This window comes from Sorghum bicolor, chromosome 2 (assembly GCF_000003195.3).
Source record: "Sorghum bicolor cultivar BTx623 chromosome 2, Sorghum_bicolor_NCBIv3, whole genome shotgun sequence".
In the NCBI taxonomy this organism is placed as follows: Eukaryota; Viridiplantae; Streptophyta; class Magnoliopsida; order Poales; family Poaceae; genus Sorghum; species Sorghum bicolor.
Window position 1 is genome coordinate 75,465,912 of NC_012871.2, and position 18,073 is coordinate 75,483,984.

The following is an 18,073-nucleotide window of genomic DNA, read 5'->3' on the forward strand; positions in this document are numbered from 1 at the left end:
TTCTTTGGAGCCTTCAATATGTTCGTGTTGGCCTTTGGCCGGGGAGCCTGGCCGAGTTCAGACTTGTGCTTCGTTTCATTTCTGAAGCCCAAATCTACTTTCGGCCATTCGCGCGGCCCAACAACTTCTGCTCAGCAACCAACCATTCAAATTCTTTCAGTCTCGCTCAGCAATCAGCATTTCATCAGTCCTCTAAAAAGGCTAGTACAGTGTACACAGCATGATGCCGAAAGCACTTACATAACTTACATCACCTGTCTAAATTCGACAAAAGTGCAAAAACAATAAGGGAACGGTAACATGCCCGGTATCAGTGGGTGTTCCTCTTCGACAATTCTGTTGTCTAAAAACATTTTTTTTGTTTGTTAGGTTCCTCTTGCTGCTTGTCAGCCATCCCGTGCTAAAATGTTATTGCGGTAATAACAGTAGTATAAATCTGGACAGACATTCCTCTTCCACAGGGAGACAAGGTTCACCCGATGGCAAATACCTTTGACCTTTCAGATGGTAGAATTTCAGAGTCCATATGGAACTACCATCCACCATCACTCATACCAAGTCAGACTCCACAGAATCCTGCCGCCACCACGGAACCCCAGCCTTGTAAGAATGGTGCTTGCATTCGTGATCCCAAGAGATCTCCGACGCTTGCAGGCCAATTACGGATTTTGGTTCCTTGCCGTGGGAGGCAATCCATGCTTCAATGGCAGCTTCTTTCTCCTCCTCGCTATTGTAACTAAGCTTCTCTCTACCGAATGGGTTTATGTTTGGGTTCGCCATCGCTGCCATTGCAGCAGTCATGTATGCTGAATCCCCTATAATTGGAGCGCCTATAGCAGCAAGCTGTGCCCTTATCTGCAACATAATGGATTTCCAAATTAGATCCTGTTATGATGTACATTCCTGGCAACGCAAAACAAAACAAGTGCATATGCAAAACAAAACAACGGCATGTGCATAGCTCATTCAACTAAAAACATAAGTGTTGGCAAAATAAACAAACAGTGCTTTAAGGTTCTCCAAGTTGGCAAGCTATTAGCTCGGAAACCTTTTTATTATAGAAGGGGAATAATCAAACCTCTGGTGATATATATTTGACCGAAACTACATGATACCTGATGAGTTTTCCCTGTCAAGAGATTGATTTTACATTCATAAGCAGCTTCTTGCTGTGGCCACCCACAACCATTTACATTGTGAATTTTCCGGATCGAAGAGCTTGGCCATGGTACCTTCCTACAATCGAGTACCTCCATTTGACAGAGATGCCATCTTTCAATACAATCTGATTAGGTAAGAAGAAAACATTAATTAATGTACTAATAAATGATTTCAATGTAACAACCAAGGCCCAATAGACTAAAACAAGAAGGTTATTTAAAACTTCTGATGCAAGCACTCAGGCCATGAGTTTATGCAGCATCCATCTTCTAGAGTTTATTAGCATCCAAACCGTGGTTAAGAACATAATAGCAAGGCAATGGGCGAACGATTTATAGAGAATGGGCAAGTTTTAGATAAAAACTGCTGATTCACGTTTCACTATCTTCAGTAATTGCTGCAACTTAACAAAAGATGGTCAGTGTGCACATATGTTCCTAAAGAGAGCACACAGTTTCACCCAAAAATGAATGATATTCCTGACCCAGATATATGCATGCTTGAAATCAGGACAACAGTGCCAGCATCAAAGCACAAAACACATATTGGCCAAACTAGTAACCATATAGAAGCAAGCAACGGTTAAAAATTACCTTCAGAAACTAATCTAGGAGCGCGATTAACTGGACGCATATAATGGGTAATCGTTCCTGTTGACACAGGTGCTGTAGTCAGTGCAAGATAAAGTTTTTTAACCTGTTTCTCCTGTTACAAAATGCAAAATAAAAGGAGGGATCATTGCCGGAATGCCGGTAGGTTCATGGACAAAAAAACACTGCACAGCAATCAGGTAGTAACATACCCTTATCAGCCCATGGAAAACTGAGCAGAACTCTTTCGTTTTAGATAGTACCACACTGCAAATTTTTAAAACATGATGGCATTACTTACCTAATTCCCACATTTGAGCATAATAAGTTTATACAAGTAAAGTGATAGACAAACCAGCCTTCAGAGCAGTTGTCAATCTGGTGAGTCGTCAGTAATGGTGTTTCCATTCCTAATGCACGCGAAGTAAACACTGCGCATGATTCCTCGATGTTATCAGTTGCTCCGCCCACCTAATAAAGGTAAAAAACTCAACGGTTGTTACTATTTGAAACTCAGAAAAGTTCAACCATAACGTACTGACTGGCTGGGCATTTCTAAGTTCTAACTTAGCCGCCTACAAGAATTAATAAAGCAAAGCTTGCTTCATCACATGGTGCTCTGGTAGTACATAAGCATTTTAGTGGATGTGAATTTTATTCGGCGAAGGTAACCTAATGGTGAAACAAAATCACTATCATATTCATAGGGAATTCAAACGACATCAAGTTGAAGACATGAACAATATGTCCAACAAAGTGGATGTCCAATCTTGCAGACACACATTCCAGGTTATGACATGTACATCTAAGGAATTTAGAGCCCATAAAGTCACGGGCACCAACAAATGAGAAAGTGGAAGACAAAGAGAAGCATACCGATGTTGCAGCAGGTTTATCAAGAACAACATATTCATCAGCGACTGCTATTACCCTGGATTTCCAGTCAATTTCATAACACCTGTGGCAGGACCAGTAAAGGGAACATATAAGCAACCAACCAAGCTGATCCAGTCATTCACCACAGCAGATAAGAGAGAACAGCATCCATCCTATCCTACCTTGGAAACCGTTTGGGATGCACATGAACCCGCAGGTAGGTGCCGGCCTCGAGGCGCTGGTCGGGGTCCGTCACCCTAAACGTCTTCTGAGCCTCCCTCACCGTCTTCCCCTTAATGGACGCCCTCCGGCGCAGGATGGAAGGCTCAGTGACTTCCCGAAAGATTTTAAAATGCTCCGGAGAAGCGTAGGGAGGCGGCTGCGGCGCGACGAGCGCGTAGTACACAGCACCAAACTTGATGAGGTCTGCAGCATACCTTCACATCCACAATGTTAGGCATGGGTCGCTATTACGCAGCCAATTCATTCCGCGTACTAGAAAGAGAGCGCGGGAGAGGATATTGGGAGGGTATGCTTACAGAGGAGGCAGGCCGAGCGACCTGGAGATGAAATCGGCTGCTACCTCGTCCTCGCGAGCCACGAGGTGCTCGATTCTTGGAGGGTCGTCCTGCAAAGGACACGGCAGAAGCCGGTCGTACACTGGGTACCTGCGTCACGGGTGCATATCAACATCAGGGTGCAGTGCATCACTTGGGGATATCAGCAGAGGGGAGAAGGAGGAGGAGCTTACGGTGTGGATGCTGGGGCCACGACGGCGGCGGCGGTTGACGCTGCCGCGAGGTGCGTGGAACGCGGGAGTACCGAGCGGCGGCGTGGGGCCGAGTGGGCGGTGAGGATCGAAGAGGAGGAGGAGAGGCCGCGGGCGTGGGAGAGGATGGGAGCGCGACGGAAGGGGCGGTGCCATAGCTGCGGGAGGAGGGAGGCGACGGAGGCTACTGGCTTTGGCATCCCGGCCGGCGTGCCCCGGCGGCGGCCGCGGCGGGAGGAGCCGGGGGTTTTGCGGTTTGGGCCTTTGGGGCTAGGGCGGGAGGAGCCGGGGGGTTCTGCTGCCTCTGCTAGTTCTGCTGACGCTACGGGAGTTCAGATAGGATAATATCTGATGATGATAGTTTTTCCTGGTTTTGCTCAAAGACCCATTTTTTAACAAATTTTATTTAAATCTAATAAAACCGGCCTAAACTTTTACCTGCAATATGCTATGACGAGGAGTATCTGTAATAAATCAGTGTAAACCAGTGCTAACTATAAGCAAAAATCTCTCATTCCCCATCTTATTTTTATAAGACATTAGACTCTGTTCATTTGAGCTCAATCATTTAACAATATTTTTCTCTTATAATAAAATAGTGTACAGTACTTTCAGCAATAATTTTTCAACTATTTTATTAGATCTTGAGTTCTTGACACAAAATCTATGATCACAAAGTGGATGACGGGTCGAGCGATGTACGGACGGAGAGATGCACCTCGCACAGGAAAGCTAGAGCAGATTTGGCTTCTTTTTTTTTTTGTCTGAAATTGATTCATCACTTTTCACATGTACGGAAAAAGAGAGAAAAATAAAATTGAGGAAAAGGAAAGGAAATTGAAAACACCCGGCACGAAATTATCCATCAAAGGATGATGTCAAATCCTATGAGGCGCATGTTTTGAAAAGCAGACGGTCCACCAAAACTCCAAAAGTAATAACCATTTCTTGAAATACAGTATTCTTCACCAACGTTTTTTCATGAAATGTGTGGTAAACAACATTGCCTCGCCGGACACGAAGCTAACCAGCCGCTGCTAGGAAATTTTGGCGCGGCCCTGTCGAGAAACCGCTCGAGCGATCTCGTCGCCGTGGGGGTGGACGATGTCGGCGACGGCGTGGTGAAAGTAGATGCCCAGCGCCAAGTCAGCCATCGACAGCGGCCGGGAGCACACCCGGACGTATATTTTCTTCTGCTAAAAATCTGATTCCTACTTCATTAGATTTTTGGTCCGTTATCCTACCAAAGTTTAATCAAAGTGGTGAGATTTTTGTCAGAAATGGTTGGGGAGCAAAAGGTTGCTTTCATCCACCAAATCGGTGCTATTATTACGGACAGTCCCACATTCAGGGCCTGTTTAATTTTTATGGAACGTAAAATACAAAATATCAACTATTTTAAAATAATAGAATGCAAAATATCAAAAAATTCAGTGTTATGTTTAGTTCTCTCCAAAACATAAAATATATTGTTCTCAATATGATCTCTTGAGGCACTTTTAGTTTTCTTTAACCTCTTAAAGCTAAAATCCAAAATAAAAAATAGCAACCATTTTGCTAAAACTTTTGTATAGTGTTTAGTTTTATAGTGCAAGATGATGAAAAAAACTAGACTTTTTTTTTTTGGATGAAAGGCGATCTAAACACCCCTCGATAACCTGCTGGTCGATTTCGAGTCAACGAGTGACACCTGACAGGTCCCCAACTATCAAATCGAAATCATAGCCTGGTCTAAACCTTCAGCTTCATCTCAGTAATAACAGAGTGTGCTTAACAAATAGCATCAGATGGGTTAATCCACAAACAGCACCACGCCACAACGCGGCACAGTCGCCGCACGGATCATCGATCACCTCGTCACGTACGCGACGAGCTCGTCCAGGTCCTGCCTAGACGACCCGCCCTCGGCCACGGCGCCACGGACGGCCTCCCCGAGCGCGGCCGCCCGCCGCCGGATCTCCGCGCCTTCGTCGGAGGCCATGACCCTGTCGATGGCGTCGCGGATCGCGGCCGCGGGGATCACGTCGTGGCGCCGCTCCCAGGGGCGCACGAGCACGCCGGCGCGGAGGTACTTGCAGACGAGCTCGGCGTCCCAGGGCTGGTCGCTGTGCATGGGCCACGCCAGGATGGGCTTCCCGTGGCTGAGGCTCTCCACGGTGGAGTTCCATCCGCAGTGGCTCATGAACGCCGCCGTCGCGCCGTGCGCCAGGATCTCCAGCTGCGGCGCCCACCCGGTGACCACCACGCCAGCGCGGGAGGCGCCGGGGCCGAGCTCGGACGCCGCGGCGGCACGGAGGGTCTCGGCCGCGGCATCCCCCTCCCCGCCGCTGCGCAGGTCCGCGCGGTCGGCGTCGCGCAGCACCCACACGAAGCGCGCCCCGCTGTCCCGCAGCGCGGCGGCCAGCTCGCGCACCTGCTCCGGGCGCAGCGACGACGTCGTGCCGAACGAGACGTACAGCACCGACGACGCCGGCTGCGCGTCCAGCCAGTCCAGGCACTCGTGCCGCCGCGAGGTCCCGCTGCTCGCGCCGGCGCCGGGGAGTGGGAGGAGCACCGGGCTGAGAGGCCCGACGGCGAACAGCCTTTGGCCGTCGGAGGACGGGATCCCCTGGAGCGCGTCGAGGAAGTCGCCCTCGAGCGCGCGGCAGGTGTTGACGACCATGCCGGCACCCGGCGCGCGCCGGCGCTCCTGCCCCATCCGCCTGGCGAGCGCGACGAACTCCTGAGTGGCGCAGGCGTCGGGCGGGTGGAAGACGAGGCCGTGGCGGCGCAGCAGGGCGTGCTCCCGGTCCGCCCACCCGACGTTGTAGGAGGCGGCGAGGCAGTGCACGCCGAGGGCGTCGGCGTTGGGCAAGCGCGCGGCCTCGGCCGCCGCGAACGCGGCCATGCGGTCGTGGAGGACGACGACGCGGCGGTGGGTCGCGGACAGCTCCGCCAGGAGCGCGGCCAGCGGGGCCCGCGCGCCGCCGCAGTAGGCCTCGAAGAGCGGCAGCATGTGCGCCGGGAACGGTGAGGACGGGTCGGGGGAGGGGGACTCGTGCGGGGGGACGTCCAGCGCGCGGAAGCGCACCGCCGCGGGGAGGGTGCCGTCCCAGCCGTGCAGGCGCGCGCGGGCCTCGCGGAGGTGCGGCTCCGGCGCGGCGAAGTGGACGGGGAGCCCCCGCGCGGCGAGGAGTAGGGATAGGTGTAGCAGCTGGTTCAGGTGGCCCTGCGCCGGGAACGGCACCGTGACGATGGCCACGGCGGCGGATTCCATTTCCATCGCCGGGTTGGGGTTGGGGATGCGGGCTTGGGTGGATGCGATTGTGATGTGAGAACTGAAAGCCTGAACCTGAACCTGACCCAGAGAGGAAGGCCACGGCGCCTGCGAGCGTGCTCGTTTAGTAGTAATCCTTTACGATTCTTTTAATGGAAAAGATTAAAGTTTTGCCATTGCCATCCCAGCTCCACCTCCGCTGGCATGTGATGAAAAGTTGAAAAGTGAAGAGGAATGAGCTCGTCCGTTTCGTGGCAAGATTCCGCGTCAAATCCACGCTCAAGACTCGGGCGTAATCAATCGTTGTTCTTCTGAGAGAAGCAGTGACGACTCGCGAGGCATGATCGTTTCGCCTTGCCGTCTATACGAGCACATGGAAGATCTCCCAGACAACAGCTCTTGGGATACGCTCTGAAGAATCTTTCGTGTATAACAAAGGTTTCATCACTGGTCGCTACGCTTGGTCAGGTGCGACAGATTAATGCTCAGATGAGTAGACGACCACCTTCCCAAATCTGAAGAGATATTTCTGAATTGTTTAGGGTGTCTTTAGAACACAAAATATAATAAGATGACAAGTACTTTCAAATACACGATGAAATATAAAATGTTAAAATTTTTATGGATTTTATGGGTGTGTTCAATTCCATCTAGAATGAAAAAAAATTGGTGCCGGTGGAGATAGGCACGGCTTCCCAAACACTTTTTGTTTTTTTGGTTTTTAGGCTAAAATCCAAAATAATAAATAAATATTTTTTTGCTAAAAGTTTTGCACGGTGTTTAGTTCTATTATGCAAAATGATAAACCAAAACCTAGAATTTTTAAAGGAGAACTAAACACCCCCGTATAAGATAAATCAACATGCTATAAGGATTAATATTTTTAAAAAACCAAGGATTTTTAGAAATGGTCGATCAAAGATTGCAATATTTGACTGAAGACAAATCAAATATGACATTTTAAAAAAATGGAAGGAGTAATGTTTACCTCCCCTAGACTTCCTTGGTCTATGTGAAATCTCTTCTCACGCCCTACAAATGATAACGGAGGGAATATTGCAGTAACATTTGTACTTGCAAGTTATCAAAAAAAAAAGTCTTTGCTAGAAGCATGTTAAAACCAGTCCGTTTAGTTTTCAATTTCCATTTTCAGATAGGTCCATCCTGCTTTTTTTTCAGCTTTTTTCGACCTGGTCGGGTGGCTCATGAAAAAACAATGATTTGCATTTGGTTGCCCAACTTGGCTAGAGATTGCTCTTTAGTTTTTACTCTCTTCATCTAAAATTAGAAGTTATTCTAATTGTTTTAAGAGTCAAAACATCTGACTAAATTTATATAATAAATTAATATTACTTATGATACTAAATAAGTAATATTGAATTCTTTATTAATTATAATATCACATTATAGCTATTTGGTGTCATAAATTATTATATTTTTTATAATTTTAGAATGACTTGTAATTTAGAATGAAGGAAGTATCAATTATATTTCTCGTGGTGAGTATACTCTATGACCTCTTTAAACTCTTTTGATTTGTGAACAAGGGAAATGGGAAAATCATTCACACCACCCGCGCAGTCACCAGGGACCAGGCAAGTAACTGTTGAGTCTCAGTCAGTGTCAGTCTGCCATCGTCCAACGGAATCATCATCAAGCAGATAAAGAAAAGGCCGAGCCTTTTTTTTTTCCTTCTCCAATTTTCACCAAGCTGGGGTTGGGACACGAGTCGCGCCGTAGCCCAGAACCAGAAGGCCGGCTTGCCTTGCCAGAACCACATCCTCTCGTCTCCCCTCTCCTCGAAAGCAACCTCGCTTCGTTCCCTTCCCCTCCTGATTCCAGTGCCCTGAGCCTGAGCAGCTTTGCGATAAGACTATAAATCCAACGGCTCTCGCGATAAGCCAATCCTCTCCCTTCCCAGGGCCGTAGCGAGGCATTCCTCCCTCTGCGCTTCGCCGGCGACGGCGACGAATAGGTGCGCCGCCCCCTTTCCCTTCCGTTCTTGCCGTGCGGGGCTGGGGTCGGTGCGTGCCGCCACTGGCCGCGGGAGTGCGGGGGTGACCCGGCGGCGGCGGGATGAGGATTCGTTGCCTGCCGTCAGGCAGCCGCGTCGTTTCCTGTAGGCAGTGTGAGATGTTTTGTTTGTTCCTTGGTTGGGTAGCCATGTACATTTCGTCGGGAGTCCTGTTTAGCTCCAATATCACACCATGCTCATGTTCACAATTGCCAGCTTTCATTTGTACTAGCACTTAAAAAAAAACCTTCATTTGTAGTAAGTACTGTGTCATCAAACTTTCTAGGGCCTAGGGTGAGGTGTAGATTGGCTTCAGTTTTCCTTTTGCCTGTATGAACATAAGCCACTTCTCCCCGAACCTGAAAACAGACCAAGCTACTCTTGTGCAGCCAAGCAAAGCAATGATGCATGCCTTATGCTTAAAGTTCCATGCAATTTCCATTTTTTTATTTGGTAGTAGGAATACTTGCTTTCGTGCAATTGCTGTAGGTGGAATGCCCACCCAGAACATGATGTTATTAAGAAGGACCTCCTTGCTTTATTTTCTGTACCGACTTGCCTGATTGCCTCTGTTGCACAGGTTTCTGAAGGGACCAAAGATTCTGTTCTGGATACAATACTCCCTTGATTCAGAATGACTCCAGTGAGTCATTGCTCCGTTGGCAGTATCAGCCTGTTTCACATTGGAAGCTTCAGGACCAGCCGAGAAATCCAAGTAAGAAGATTCCAGGGCACAGCAAGGTATTCAAGAGTAGCATCACCATCGCCTCGGAGACTGCTGCAGCCACAGGCAGCGTTCCACCTGATTAGTATCTACAAGAGAAGAAGCTGGTCCTCGGCCGAGAGGCCAACAACCTTGTCTGCGGCGACCGTGGGAACTGATGTCACGGTGGAGGATCAAAATCCGGAAACTTCAGATGAGAACTCTGAGGCTGCACCTGACGCCGTTGAAGCGAGTGAGCAGGCCGAGGCTAGCACGGGACAAGCTTCTTCTCCTCGCAAGTTGGGACGCAACATTCGGAAGAGCGAGATGCCTCCGCTGAATGAGGAGGATCTAGTTCCTGGCGCGTCTTTTACTGGGAAGGTGATGTCCATCAAGCCATTTGGAGTTTTCGTTGACATTGGAGCATACACAGAAGGCCTTGTTCATATCTCTAGAGTAAGTGATGGGTTTGTAAAAGATATATCTTCCCTCTTCACTGTTGGACAAGAGGTGTCAGTCAGGTTGCTTGAAGCAAATAAGGAAACAAAGCGTATCTCTCTGACGATGAGGGAAGGTGATGACTATGTCAAGCCTAAAAAGGAAACACCTAAAGCTGCAAACGGTGGGCGCAGTGCCACCGCAACTCCAAGGCAAACAAGGGAAAGGCAGGAAGCCAAGGAGACGGTTGAGTCAAAGTATGTACCAGGGCAGTCTCTGAATGGCACTGTGAAAAGTACGACGAGGGCAGGGACATTTGTGACATTGCCTGATGGTAGTGAAGGATTCCTTCCCAGAGAAGAGGAAGCATTGGCATTGTTTACCCTTATTGGACAATCTGCAATGGAAGTTGGTAAACAGATAAGGGTTAAAGTACTGAATGTAGCACAAGGTCAGGCCACTTTGACGATGAAAGGGGTGGAAGATGATGAAGACGATCTGAAGACACTAAACATGGAGCTTAAGCGGGACTGGTCTAGAGGGACCAATGCATTCGAGTTGGCTTTCCGTAGGAACAAGGAGATCTCTGCATTCTTGGATCAGAGGCAAAAGACAAAAGTGCCGGAAGTACAAGCAGCTGCTGAGGAAAGTAGTGAAGAATTGAGCTCCTTGTCAGAAGTAGCAACTGATGTTCCTGCTCCTGTATCTGATGCCTCTTCTCAGGTGGTAATCGAGGATTCTACTTCTGTGGCAACTGCTGCTGAGGGCCAAACTGTAGAATCTGAAAGCTCACCTGTAATTAGTGTTGAACTGTCCTCCAACGGGATCCCAGATAGCACTAGTGTGTCTCCAGTTTCAGAAACTGCGGAGAAACCTGCTGAACCTGAAGAATCTTCAGCAGTTGAAGAGGTCCTTGTAACTGCAAGTAGCGAGGTGGAGAAAGAACCAGCTGCTGCTGCTGGAGTTGCACAAACAAGCACCACGACAGGTCTGTAGTAATTTTATCAGTGAGTCAGTGATGGTATCCCCTAAAGGCTTTGACATGCAATATCCTGATAAGCCATGCCTTATCTGCGAAAGCCTCTTGAAGAAGCAATGCTGCCTAATTAGAATAGAATAGGGGGTGCTATAATAGATTGCAACTTGCAAGAACCTGTTGAAGCTACTGTTTTTTTTTCCAGTTACTCTCATTTTAATTTTGTGTTATACATGGTTGTTTCACACATTGGTACCAATCCTTGAATTCTGCCCCTGATAGCCAAAAGGGTTGATCTGGTTGTTATTTTTTGGCTCTACAAAATCATATATAGTTCATTTTCATCTCACTTTCTAATGTATTCTTTAGATCAACATCAATCATTTCTCCACATTTGCAAATATTTTTTTCTTTGATTTATGTTTCTTGTGACATGTCAGCTGCATAGTTTTGCTCATGTTGCTTTTATAAGACAAAAACATGTTACTTGTCTGCTGACGCTTTAAATGGAGACAAGACTGACTTCCTGATGGTATATGAAGTCCTATAGCTTGGCCAACCACTGTGTTTTTTGAAACAAGTATTTGCTTGGTATAAAATTTTTATTTCTGTTGATTTTTGTTAATTGTACAAATGTAACCCTGAAACATAATTCTGTAACTTGTTTATTGAATTTGTGCCAATTAAGAGTGATAGTAAAGTCTTGCATCTTGATTTTTCATTTCTTATAATTACTTCATTCTTCTTTGTGGACATGCTGTACCCTGCATTTTCCTTAGCAAAAGTTCAGCACATATTGCAATGTGTTGACAAACCATTGCTAAGACAGCACAAGGAAGATTTTGATAATCTTTTCTGCACCTGAGCAGCCACTATTTCTCCTGCCCTTGTCAAGCAATTGCGTGAGGCAACTGGAGCAGGCATGATGGACTGCAAAAAGGCTCTTGCTGAAACGGCGGGTGACATTGATAAAGCTCAAGAGTTCCTACGAAAGAAAGGGTTGGCGGCTGCTGACAAGAGGGCTGGCAGAGCAACAGCTGAGGGAAGAGTTGGCTCCTACATACATGACAGCAGAATTGGGGTCCTTATTGAAGTGAATTGTGAGACTGACTTTGTGTCCCGAGGCGACATCTTCAAAGAGTTAGTTGATGATCTTGCCATGCAAGTTGCTGCCTGCCCTCAAGTACAGTACATCTCTATTGATGACGTCCCTGAGGAGGTTGTGAAGAAGGAGACCGAGCTGGAGATGCAGAGGGAGGACCTTTTGTCAAAGCCTGAGCAGATCCGGGCTAAGATTGTCGAAGGGCGTGTAAAGAAGAGGCTCGGAGAATTTGCATTGTTTGAACAACCATTCATCAAGAATGACAAGGTCACAATAAGTGAGTGGCTGAAGCAAACTATAGCTACAACCGGAGAGAATATGAAGGTCAAGAGATTTGCCCGATACAACCTAGGTGAAGGGTTGGAGAAGAAAAGCCAGGATTTTGCTGCTGAAGTTGCAGCCCAGACAGCAGCGAAGCCGCCGCCATCTGCTCCTCCGAAGGATGACAAGCCTGCTGAAACAACAGAATCCGCCGAGAAGTAATCTCCCTCGTCATGCTTGTTCATTCCTGTGTGCTCATGTTTATGAATGTGTACATCAGTGTGTGTTTAGGCATTTCTAGCTGAAAACTATATTGCTATTCCTCTTAGAGACAACACCACTTATGTTTTACACACATGTTTCCAGGAAGCCGGCTGTTGCAGTTTCAGCTTCATTGGTAAAGCAACTCCGAGACGAAACCGGTGCTGGTATGATGGACTGCAAGAAAGCTCTGGCTGAGTCTGATGGTGATCTTCAGAAGGCTCAGGAGTTCCTCAGGAAGAAGGGCCTCTCATCTGCAGACAAGAAATCTTCTCGGCTAGCTGCTGAAGGACTGATTGGCTCCTACATCCACGACAACCGCATCGGATGCATGATCGAGGTCAACTCCGAGACCGACTTTGTGGCTCGCAATGAGAAGTTCAAGGAGCTTGTGAACGATCTTGCAATGCAAGTGGTGGCATGCCCACAGGTCGACTATGTCTCGGTGGACGACATCCCAGAGAGCATCATCAGCAAAGAGAAAGAGATCGAGATGCAGAGGGACGACCTGCAGTCGAAACCCGAGAACATCAGGGAGAAGATCGTTGAAGGGCGGATATCAAAGAGGCTCGGAGTGATGGCCCTCCTGGAGCAACCCTATATCAAGGATGACAGTAAGACCGTGAAGGATCTCGTGAAGGAGATGATCGCCTCGCTCGGGGAGAACATCAAGGTGCGGAGGTTTGTTCGATACACCCTGGGTGAGAACTGAGTGGTGTGAGGCGGTGATCTCCGTCACAGTCCTGACATGAGAAGTTGGGCACATTTTGGTTCAAGGAGGTGCGTAGCTGTTAGTCTGTACTCAGTTCCATCTGTAATTCCGTATCACCTGTTACTGCTGTTCCTGGTTCAAAAGAGTGAACTTTAGTACTTTGTAGATGATATAAGAGGGGTCAGTACTTCCATCAAAGCATTACAACATTACGGCAAATTAAATTTTGTATCTTTTCCTGTGCTTCGTTTCAAATTTCCTTGCAACAATCCTTTATTTTACAACAGATGGGGTTCTCTTTCTCTCTGTACCAGATGTCAGGAGTAAGTCCACGGCTGTGGCTGTGCCTGTGCATGCATCGGTTATACTCCGTAAATGCTGAATTCTGCTTTTCTCAATCATGTTGCCCTTACCGACCTTTGCTGTGCTCCTCGTTCTGAAATGGCCTAGTTTGATGTCAGGATATTACGAGTGTTTGGATACATCATATCGGATGTTATATGGGGCGGTGGATTTTTGGATACTAATAAAAAACAAATTACAAATTCTGTCAGTAATCCACGAGATAAATTTAAGCCTAACTAATATATCATTAGTAAATATTTATTGTAGCACTACATTATTAAATCATAGACTAATTAGACTTAAGAAATTGTCTCATAAAATAAGTCTCAATCTGTATATTTAATTATTTTTTAGTTTATATTTAATAATTTATGTATATATCTAAATATCCTATTAAAACAGAGACTAAAACTAAACTTTAGCACGTGAAACGGGCAGGCATCGAGCATTTGTGAATACTTCTGGAGAGGGGCGATGCGCCTTCTTCAAAACATTATTGAACTCATGTGGTTCCATGAAGACCACGTCATCTTCAGCATACAGTGACGTGCAGGCAGATACTTCTTCCCGGCGTGCCACCGAGGAGTATGAGTATCTGGAATCATGATATTCAATGCTATGGATTCAGTTCAAATTTGTAACGACTGTTTTGGTCAAAATGCAAACCGAGCCTCGTTCAATTTCAGTCAAATTTCTTCGCTTGAAAAGCTAGAACGAGTGTGACTGCACACACACACACACACACACAAAGGGGTCAAAATTCTTCTCTTCCAAAGCTGTTCTGCCGTGATGTCTTCAAGGGTGAGACGGGCCTAGCAGTATTCACAAACAATTCATCAGCTCATATTCAAACTGCAAACAATTCATCAGCTCATATTCAAACTGGTACAACGATTTGGATCGATTTCTATTCAAAAACACAGCCATCGATAGTGCTAAGCCCCTGGCACTGACTGAACCGAAGGCGGTCTTCAGCAAACTGAACAAGCAAGAGCAATCATAGGGCACAGGGCGAAGCAAGAGTAGAGGCCGCCGCCATGGACACTGAGACTGAGAGGAAGGCGACGGCGGTCGAGGAGATGAGGGAGTGGTGCGTCGCTCTTCCCAAGGTGGAGCTCCACGCCCACCTCAACGGCTCCGTCCGCAACTCCACCCTCCTGTCAGTGCTCCGCTCCGCCCCCACCCATCTCCCCTCTCATCTCATCCCTCTCCTCCCACCGGTTCTTGACTTTTACCCCTTCGGTAGGGGTAGCTTACCTCCTCTGGGTTCTTGATTCGATGCTAGAGCAGCGCCAATCCATGACTTCAGCCAATCCTTGGGCAACATCTGTAGTCTGTTCCATGACTTTGTGACAAAGTTTGGGAGAGGAGCTTGCTAGGAAATTGGTGGCTCGAATCTGATCTTGTTTACCAGCAAGCAAATATGATTTGCTTGCAAACTGTGAGATTGTAGGCATTGTAGCTTTTTAGGAAGCAGGGCATACACAGTAGCAGTGTGCAGTCATATGGACTCATTATCATTAGATTATATTAGCTGACTGCTCATGTAGGTGAGAATCTTTGCCTGTTTTGACAAAAGAAAATTTCTGATGCAGCCTTTTAGTTCACAGATCACAGATGACTTGACCTTCTGGAAAATGACCTTATTACTTGTATGAGATAATTGAAGATAGGTCTTGAAGTCTATCGTTCCGGTCAATAAATGTGTTATTTGATTGGCTAGTTCAACTAGGACAGTATATGTTTACAGAGATGTTCTGTTTCCTTTTTTATATATATACAAAATGTTCAGATCCTTTAGTGAGTGCAATGCTAGTTCACAGGTTAGTCCTTTTTTTTTTAATATGTAATTCTAGGCTCTAGCTATCTATATTTCGACTAAACAGCTTACTTATCATGTAAAACACCTATTCGTCCGCTTATCATATTAAAGTTTTACCAATGTTCTCTCCTGCCTGGATATCATATTATCATTATTAACATAGAAACTTGACCTTTCTAGTGATAAATTTGAACAGAGAACTTGCAAAACAGCTAGGTTGTGACAAAGGAGTCATTGTCTTTGAAGATGTTAAGGATGTGATCATGAAAAGTTAGTGTCCGATTCCCTTGAAATTGTTTTCTAATACAGTTATTACTAATATAAATTGTACCAAAACTATTATATGGATTCTTGGTACTTTTGCTTTACTATTGCAATATATATGAGGCTTCTAAACTGTGTCTTTATGTTAAACAGGTGATAGGTCTCTTCCAGAGTGTTTCAAGCTTTTTGATCTGTTTCATATACTTACAACTGACCATGATACAGTAACAAGGATCGCTAAGGAGGTATCTGCCATTAGAATTAGAAGGTTGCATTTTTTTAATATACTTCTGTACACTCAATTAGCTTAGTAAATTAACCCAGGCAAAATTAACAGGTTGTGGAAGATTTTGCTGCAGAGAATGTTGTGTATTTGGAAATAAGAACAACACCTAAGGTGCTACTATTTGTTTTGTTATTTTGTGCAATTTTCTAAGCAACATGACAATATTGTGACTGGTTTTTTATTTTTCTTTTGCTCACATATCGTCCAGAACAATGAAGCAAAGGGGATGACCAAGAGGTCTTACATGGATGCTGTTATTAAAGGTCTGAAAGAAGTTGAAGCTGTTGATGTTGCATTATTTGATTCTAATTTCAGAACCAATGAAACATTAAATTCTAAGCTGTTGGATGGTGACGCAAAGAAAAAGAAGATATATGTTAGGCTTCTCCTTAGTATTGATCGTCGCGAAACAGCTTCGGCTGCATTGGATACCGTATGTTAATAATTTTCACACCAACCAATATTATGAACTAATACAGGTGGGCACCTATTGAGAATCTGCACAAATCATTTGTTTTCCTTGGTCAGGTTAATTTAGCTATGGAGATGAAGGACCAAGGTGTCATAGGCATTGATCTTTCTGGCAATCCAGTTGTGGGGGAATGGTAAAAGCATCTTTCATCTAGCTCAAAACTAGGTGGAAACATGCTAAATATCTATGTGCTTATATTCCTTGGCATTTGCAACATTTTATGTAGGGAAACATACTTGCCTGCCCTACAACATGCTAAAAATCTGGGAATCCCCATTACAATTCACTGTGGAGAGGTCTGAGAATACATGCCATCAACTTCCAAACCACTCTTTCCTTCTAGATCTTTATTTGGTTGCAGCAACATTTGTAAATCTTGCCCTATACTATTTGACCAACAAAGTTAAGCTTAGTGACAATAGGTAGCAAACCGGAAGGAAATCCAAGCAGTGCTGGACTTCTGCCCTCAGAGGCTGGGTCATGTATGCTGTCTGAATGATGTAGAATGGGAGAAGCTCAAGTCTCTTATGATTCCGGTAAACTTACTTTTATCCATTACATATCTAATGGTCAATTAGGTGTGACTTGTAAATATTTGCTTAACTCAAAAGACAAAATGCAGGTTGAGATATGTTTAACTTCAAATGTTATGACAGGAGGTGCTCCTTCCCTAGAGCTTCATCACTTTGGTTGGTTCCTAAACTTAACTCAAAAGTTCATATCAAGAATCATCATCTTCTCAGCACTAAATTTTTCCCATACTGAATTTGTGCAGCTGACCTCTACAATGCAAAGCACCCTCTGTCCCTGTGCACAGATGATTCTGGACTGTTCTCAACAAGCCTCTCAAATGAGTATTACCTCGTTGCAACGACTTTCGGTATGTCCTCTACTTGCAAATAAGGATCTTCGTTTCTCATTCGGAACTGACTGGCATGTATTCTTTGGTAGGTCTCAGCAAGTCCGAGCTGTTTCAGCTAGCCCAGGATGCAGTGCAGTTTGTTTTTGCTGATGATGTGGTGAAGAAGTCTCTGAAGGAGGGGTTCAAGCATGCTGAAAAGAGACTGCTCGTGTGGGATGAACTTGCTGCACCGAACTAATGCGTGTGCCCGTTATTAGATCAGTATGTATAAACCCAATTGTATGATTTATATATATGGTGCAAAGAAATGTACTGGTTGTGTAACTTCTCGTTTATGCACCTATGAATATGAATGTGATATACCCTTTTTCAACATCTTATTAGAAGAATCATAGTAATGATGATTATTAACGTAAACTTTACATACATTTCTTTGTTCTTTGCTAGATAGACTAGATAGAAGCAAACTTCGATGGGCCGGCCCACTTATACATCAAACTACATGGGCTAAGGGGCCGAATTAGATTTGAACATTTCTTGCTCCTTTTGTATCGCACTCAAAAACTATTCTTGCTTCCTCTTCTTGATTTTGGTCATGCCATGGCCACAAATTGAGCATGCCTCCTGACGTCTTTGCAGAACCATTGATCATCATTTTACTATTTATTTACCCATTTTTACAGAGCTATGCCTATAGTGCCCCCATTTTCTTCATTATGAGAACTCCGCTGATTTGTTGATATATCTAAGCAGTAAGCTAAGCACAGCACCTTCATGTGTTGGTTACTCACACAAAGCACTATAACTCAGATGATTAGTTAGACAGTTGAACGTGTTCATCAGATAGCACTATCTACAGTAACTCTGCTAGCATGTACACTTTGAATCGCCTCCACAAATTGA

General features: G+C 45.6%; 4 protein-coding genes across 7 annotated transcripts; 2 read left to right on the forward strand and 2 right to left on the reverse strand.

Moving 5' to 3' along the window:
- LOC8073142 (RNA pseudouridine synthase 6, chloroplastic) lies at nt 132-3,716 on the reverse strand. Its single transcript, XM_002463285.2, has 9 exons — nt 3,379-3,716; nt 3,167-3,295; nt 2,810-3,064; nt 2,628-2,709; nt 2,107-2,222; nt 1,964-2,018; nt 1,755-1,866; nt 1,116-1,285; nt 132-855 (listed from the first exon to the last, which is right to left on the reverse strand). The coding sequence occupies exons 1-9, from the start codon at nt 3,594-3,596 to the stop codon at nt 550-552; spliced, it is 1,443 nt and encodes a 480-aa protein (XP_002463330.1). The 5' UTR covers nt 3,597-3,716; the 3' UTR covers nt 132-549.
- LOC8072258 (cis-zeatin O-glucosyltransferase 1) lies at nt 4,866-7,220 on the reverse strand. The gene has a single exon (XM_002463286.2). The coding sequence runs from the start codon at nt 6,656-6,658 to the stop codon at nt 5,246-5,248; it is 1,413 nt and encodes a 470-aa protein (XP_002463331.2). The 5' UTR covers nt 6,659-7,220; the 3' UTR covers nt 4,866-5,245.
- Nucleotides 8,429-13,425, forward strand: LOC8072259. 3 transcript variants are annotated; one of them, XM_002461114.2, is made up of 4 exons: nt 8,429-8,627; nt 9,247-10,795; nt 11,653-12,364; nt 12,513-13,425. In XM_002461114.2, exons 2-4 carry the CDS (start codon nt 9,301-9,303, stop codon nt 13,117-13,119), a joined length of 2,814 nt encoding a protein of 937 aa, XP_002461159.1. In that variant the 5' UTR covers nt 8,429-8,627; nt 9,247-9,300; the 3' UTR covers nt 13,120-13,425. The 3 variants fall into 3 exon arrangements, with proteins under 3 accessions (XP_002461159.1, XP_021310584.1, XP_021310583.1); XM_021454909.1 differs by lacking the exon at nt 8,429-8,627 and adding an exon at nt 8,650-8,771 and having other exon boundaries at nt 12,513-13,421; XM_021454908.1 differs by lacking the exon at nt 8,429-8,627 and adding an exon at nt 8,658-8,780 and having other exon boundaries at nt 12,513-13,421.
- LOC8073143 (adenosine deaminase-like protein) lies at nt 14,088-17,592 on the forward strand. 2 transcript variants are annotated; one of them, XM_002461115.2, is made up of 11 exons: nt 14,088-14,623; nt 15,483-15,556; nt 15,704-15,795; nt 15,888-15,947; nt 16,045-16,269; nt 16,365-16,441; nt 16,535-16,604; nt 16,731-16,844; nt 16,931-16,997; nt 17,084-17,188; nt 17,260-17,592. In XM_002461115.2, the coding sequence occupies exons 1-11, from the start codon at nt 14,502-14,504 to the stop codon at nt 17,406-17,408; spliced, it is 1,155 nt and encodes a 384-aa protein (XP_002461160.1). In that variant the 5' UTR covers nt 14,088-14,501; the 3' UTR covers nt 17,409-17,592. The 2 variants fall into 2 exon arrangements, with proteins under 2 accessions (XP_002461160.1, XP_021310580.1); XM_021454905.1 differs by having other exon boundaries at nt 14,092-14,623; nt 15,467-15,556.

Coding starts and splice junctions, on each gene's coding strand:
- LOC8073142 (XM_002463285.2), bottom strand. CDS start 3,596: ATGCCAAAGCCAGTAGCCTCCGTCGCCTCCCTCCTCCCGCAGCTATGG. Junction 1,286..1,754: donor TCCTAGATTAGTTTCTGAAG/GTAATTTTTAAC, acceptor TTACCTAATCAG/ATTGTATTGAAAGATGGCAT. Junction 856..1,115: donor TGACAGGGAAAACTCATCAG/GTATCATGTAGT, acceptor ATTATGTTGCAG/ATAAGGGCACAGCTTGCTGC.
- LOC8072258 (XM_002463286.2), bottom strand. CDS start 6,658: ATGGAAATGGAATCCGCCGCCGTGGCCATCGTCACGGTGCCGTTCCCG.
- LOC8072259 (XM_002461114.2), top strand. CDS start 9,301: ATGACTCCAGTGAGTCATTGCTCCGTTGGCAGTATCAGCCTGTTTCAC. Junction 10,796..11,652: donor ACAAACAAGCACCACGACAG/GTCTGTAGTAAT, acceptor GCACCTGAGCAG/CCACTATTTCTCCTGCCCTT. Junction 12,365..12,512: donor ACAACAGAATCCGCCGAGAA/GTAATCTCCCTC, acceptor ACATGTTTCCAG/GAAGCCGGCTGTTGCAGTTT.
- LOC8073143 (XM_002461115.2), top strand. CDS start 14,502: ATGGACACTGAGACTGAGAGGAAGGCGACGGCGGTCGAGGAGATGAGG. Junction 14,624..15,482: donor GTCCGCAACTCCACCCTCCT/GTCAGTGCTCCG, acceptor AAATTTGAACAG/AGAACTTGCAAAACAGCTAG. Junction 16,998..17,083: donor CCTAGAGCTTCATCACTTTG/GTTGGTTCCTAA, acceptor GAATTTGTGCAG/CTGACCTCTACAATGCAAAG.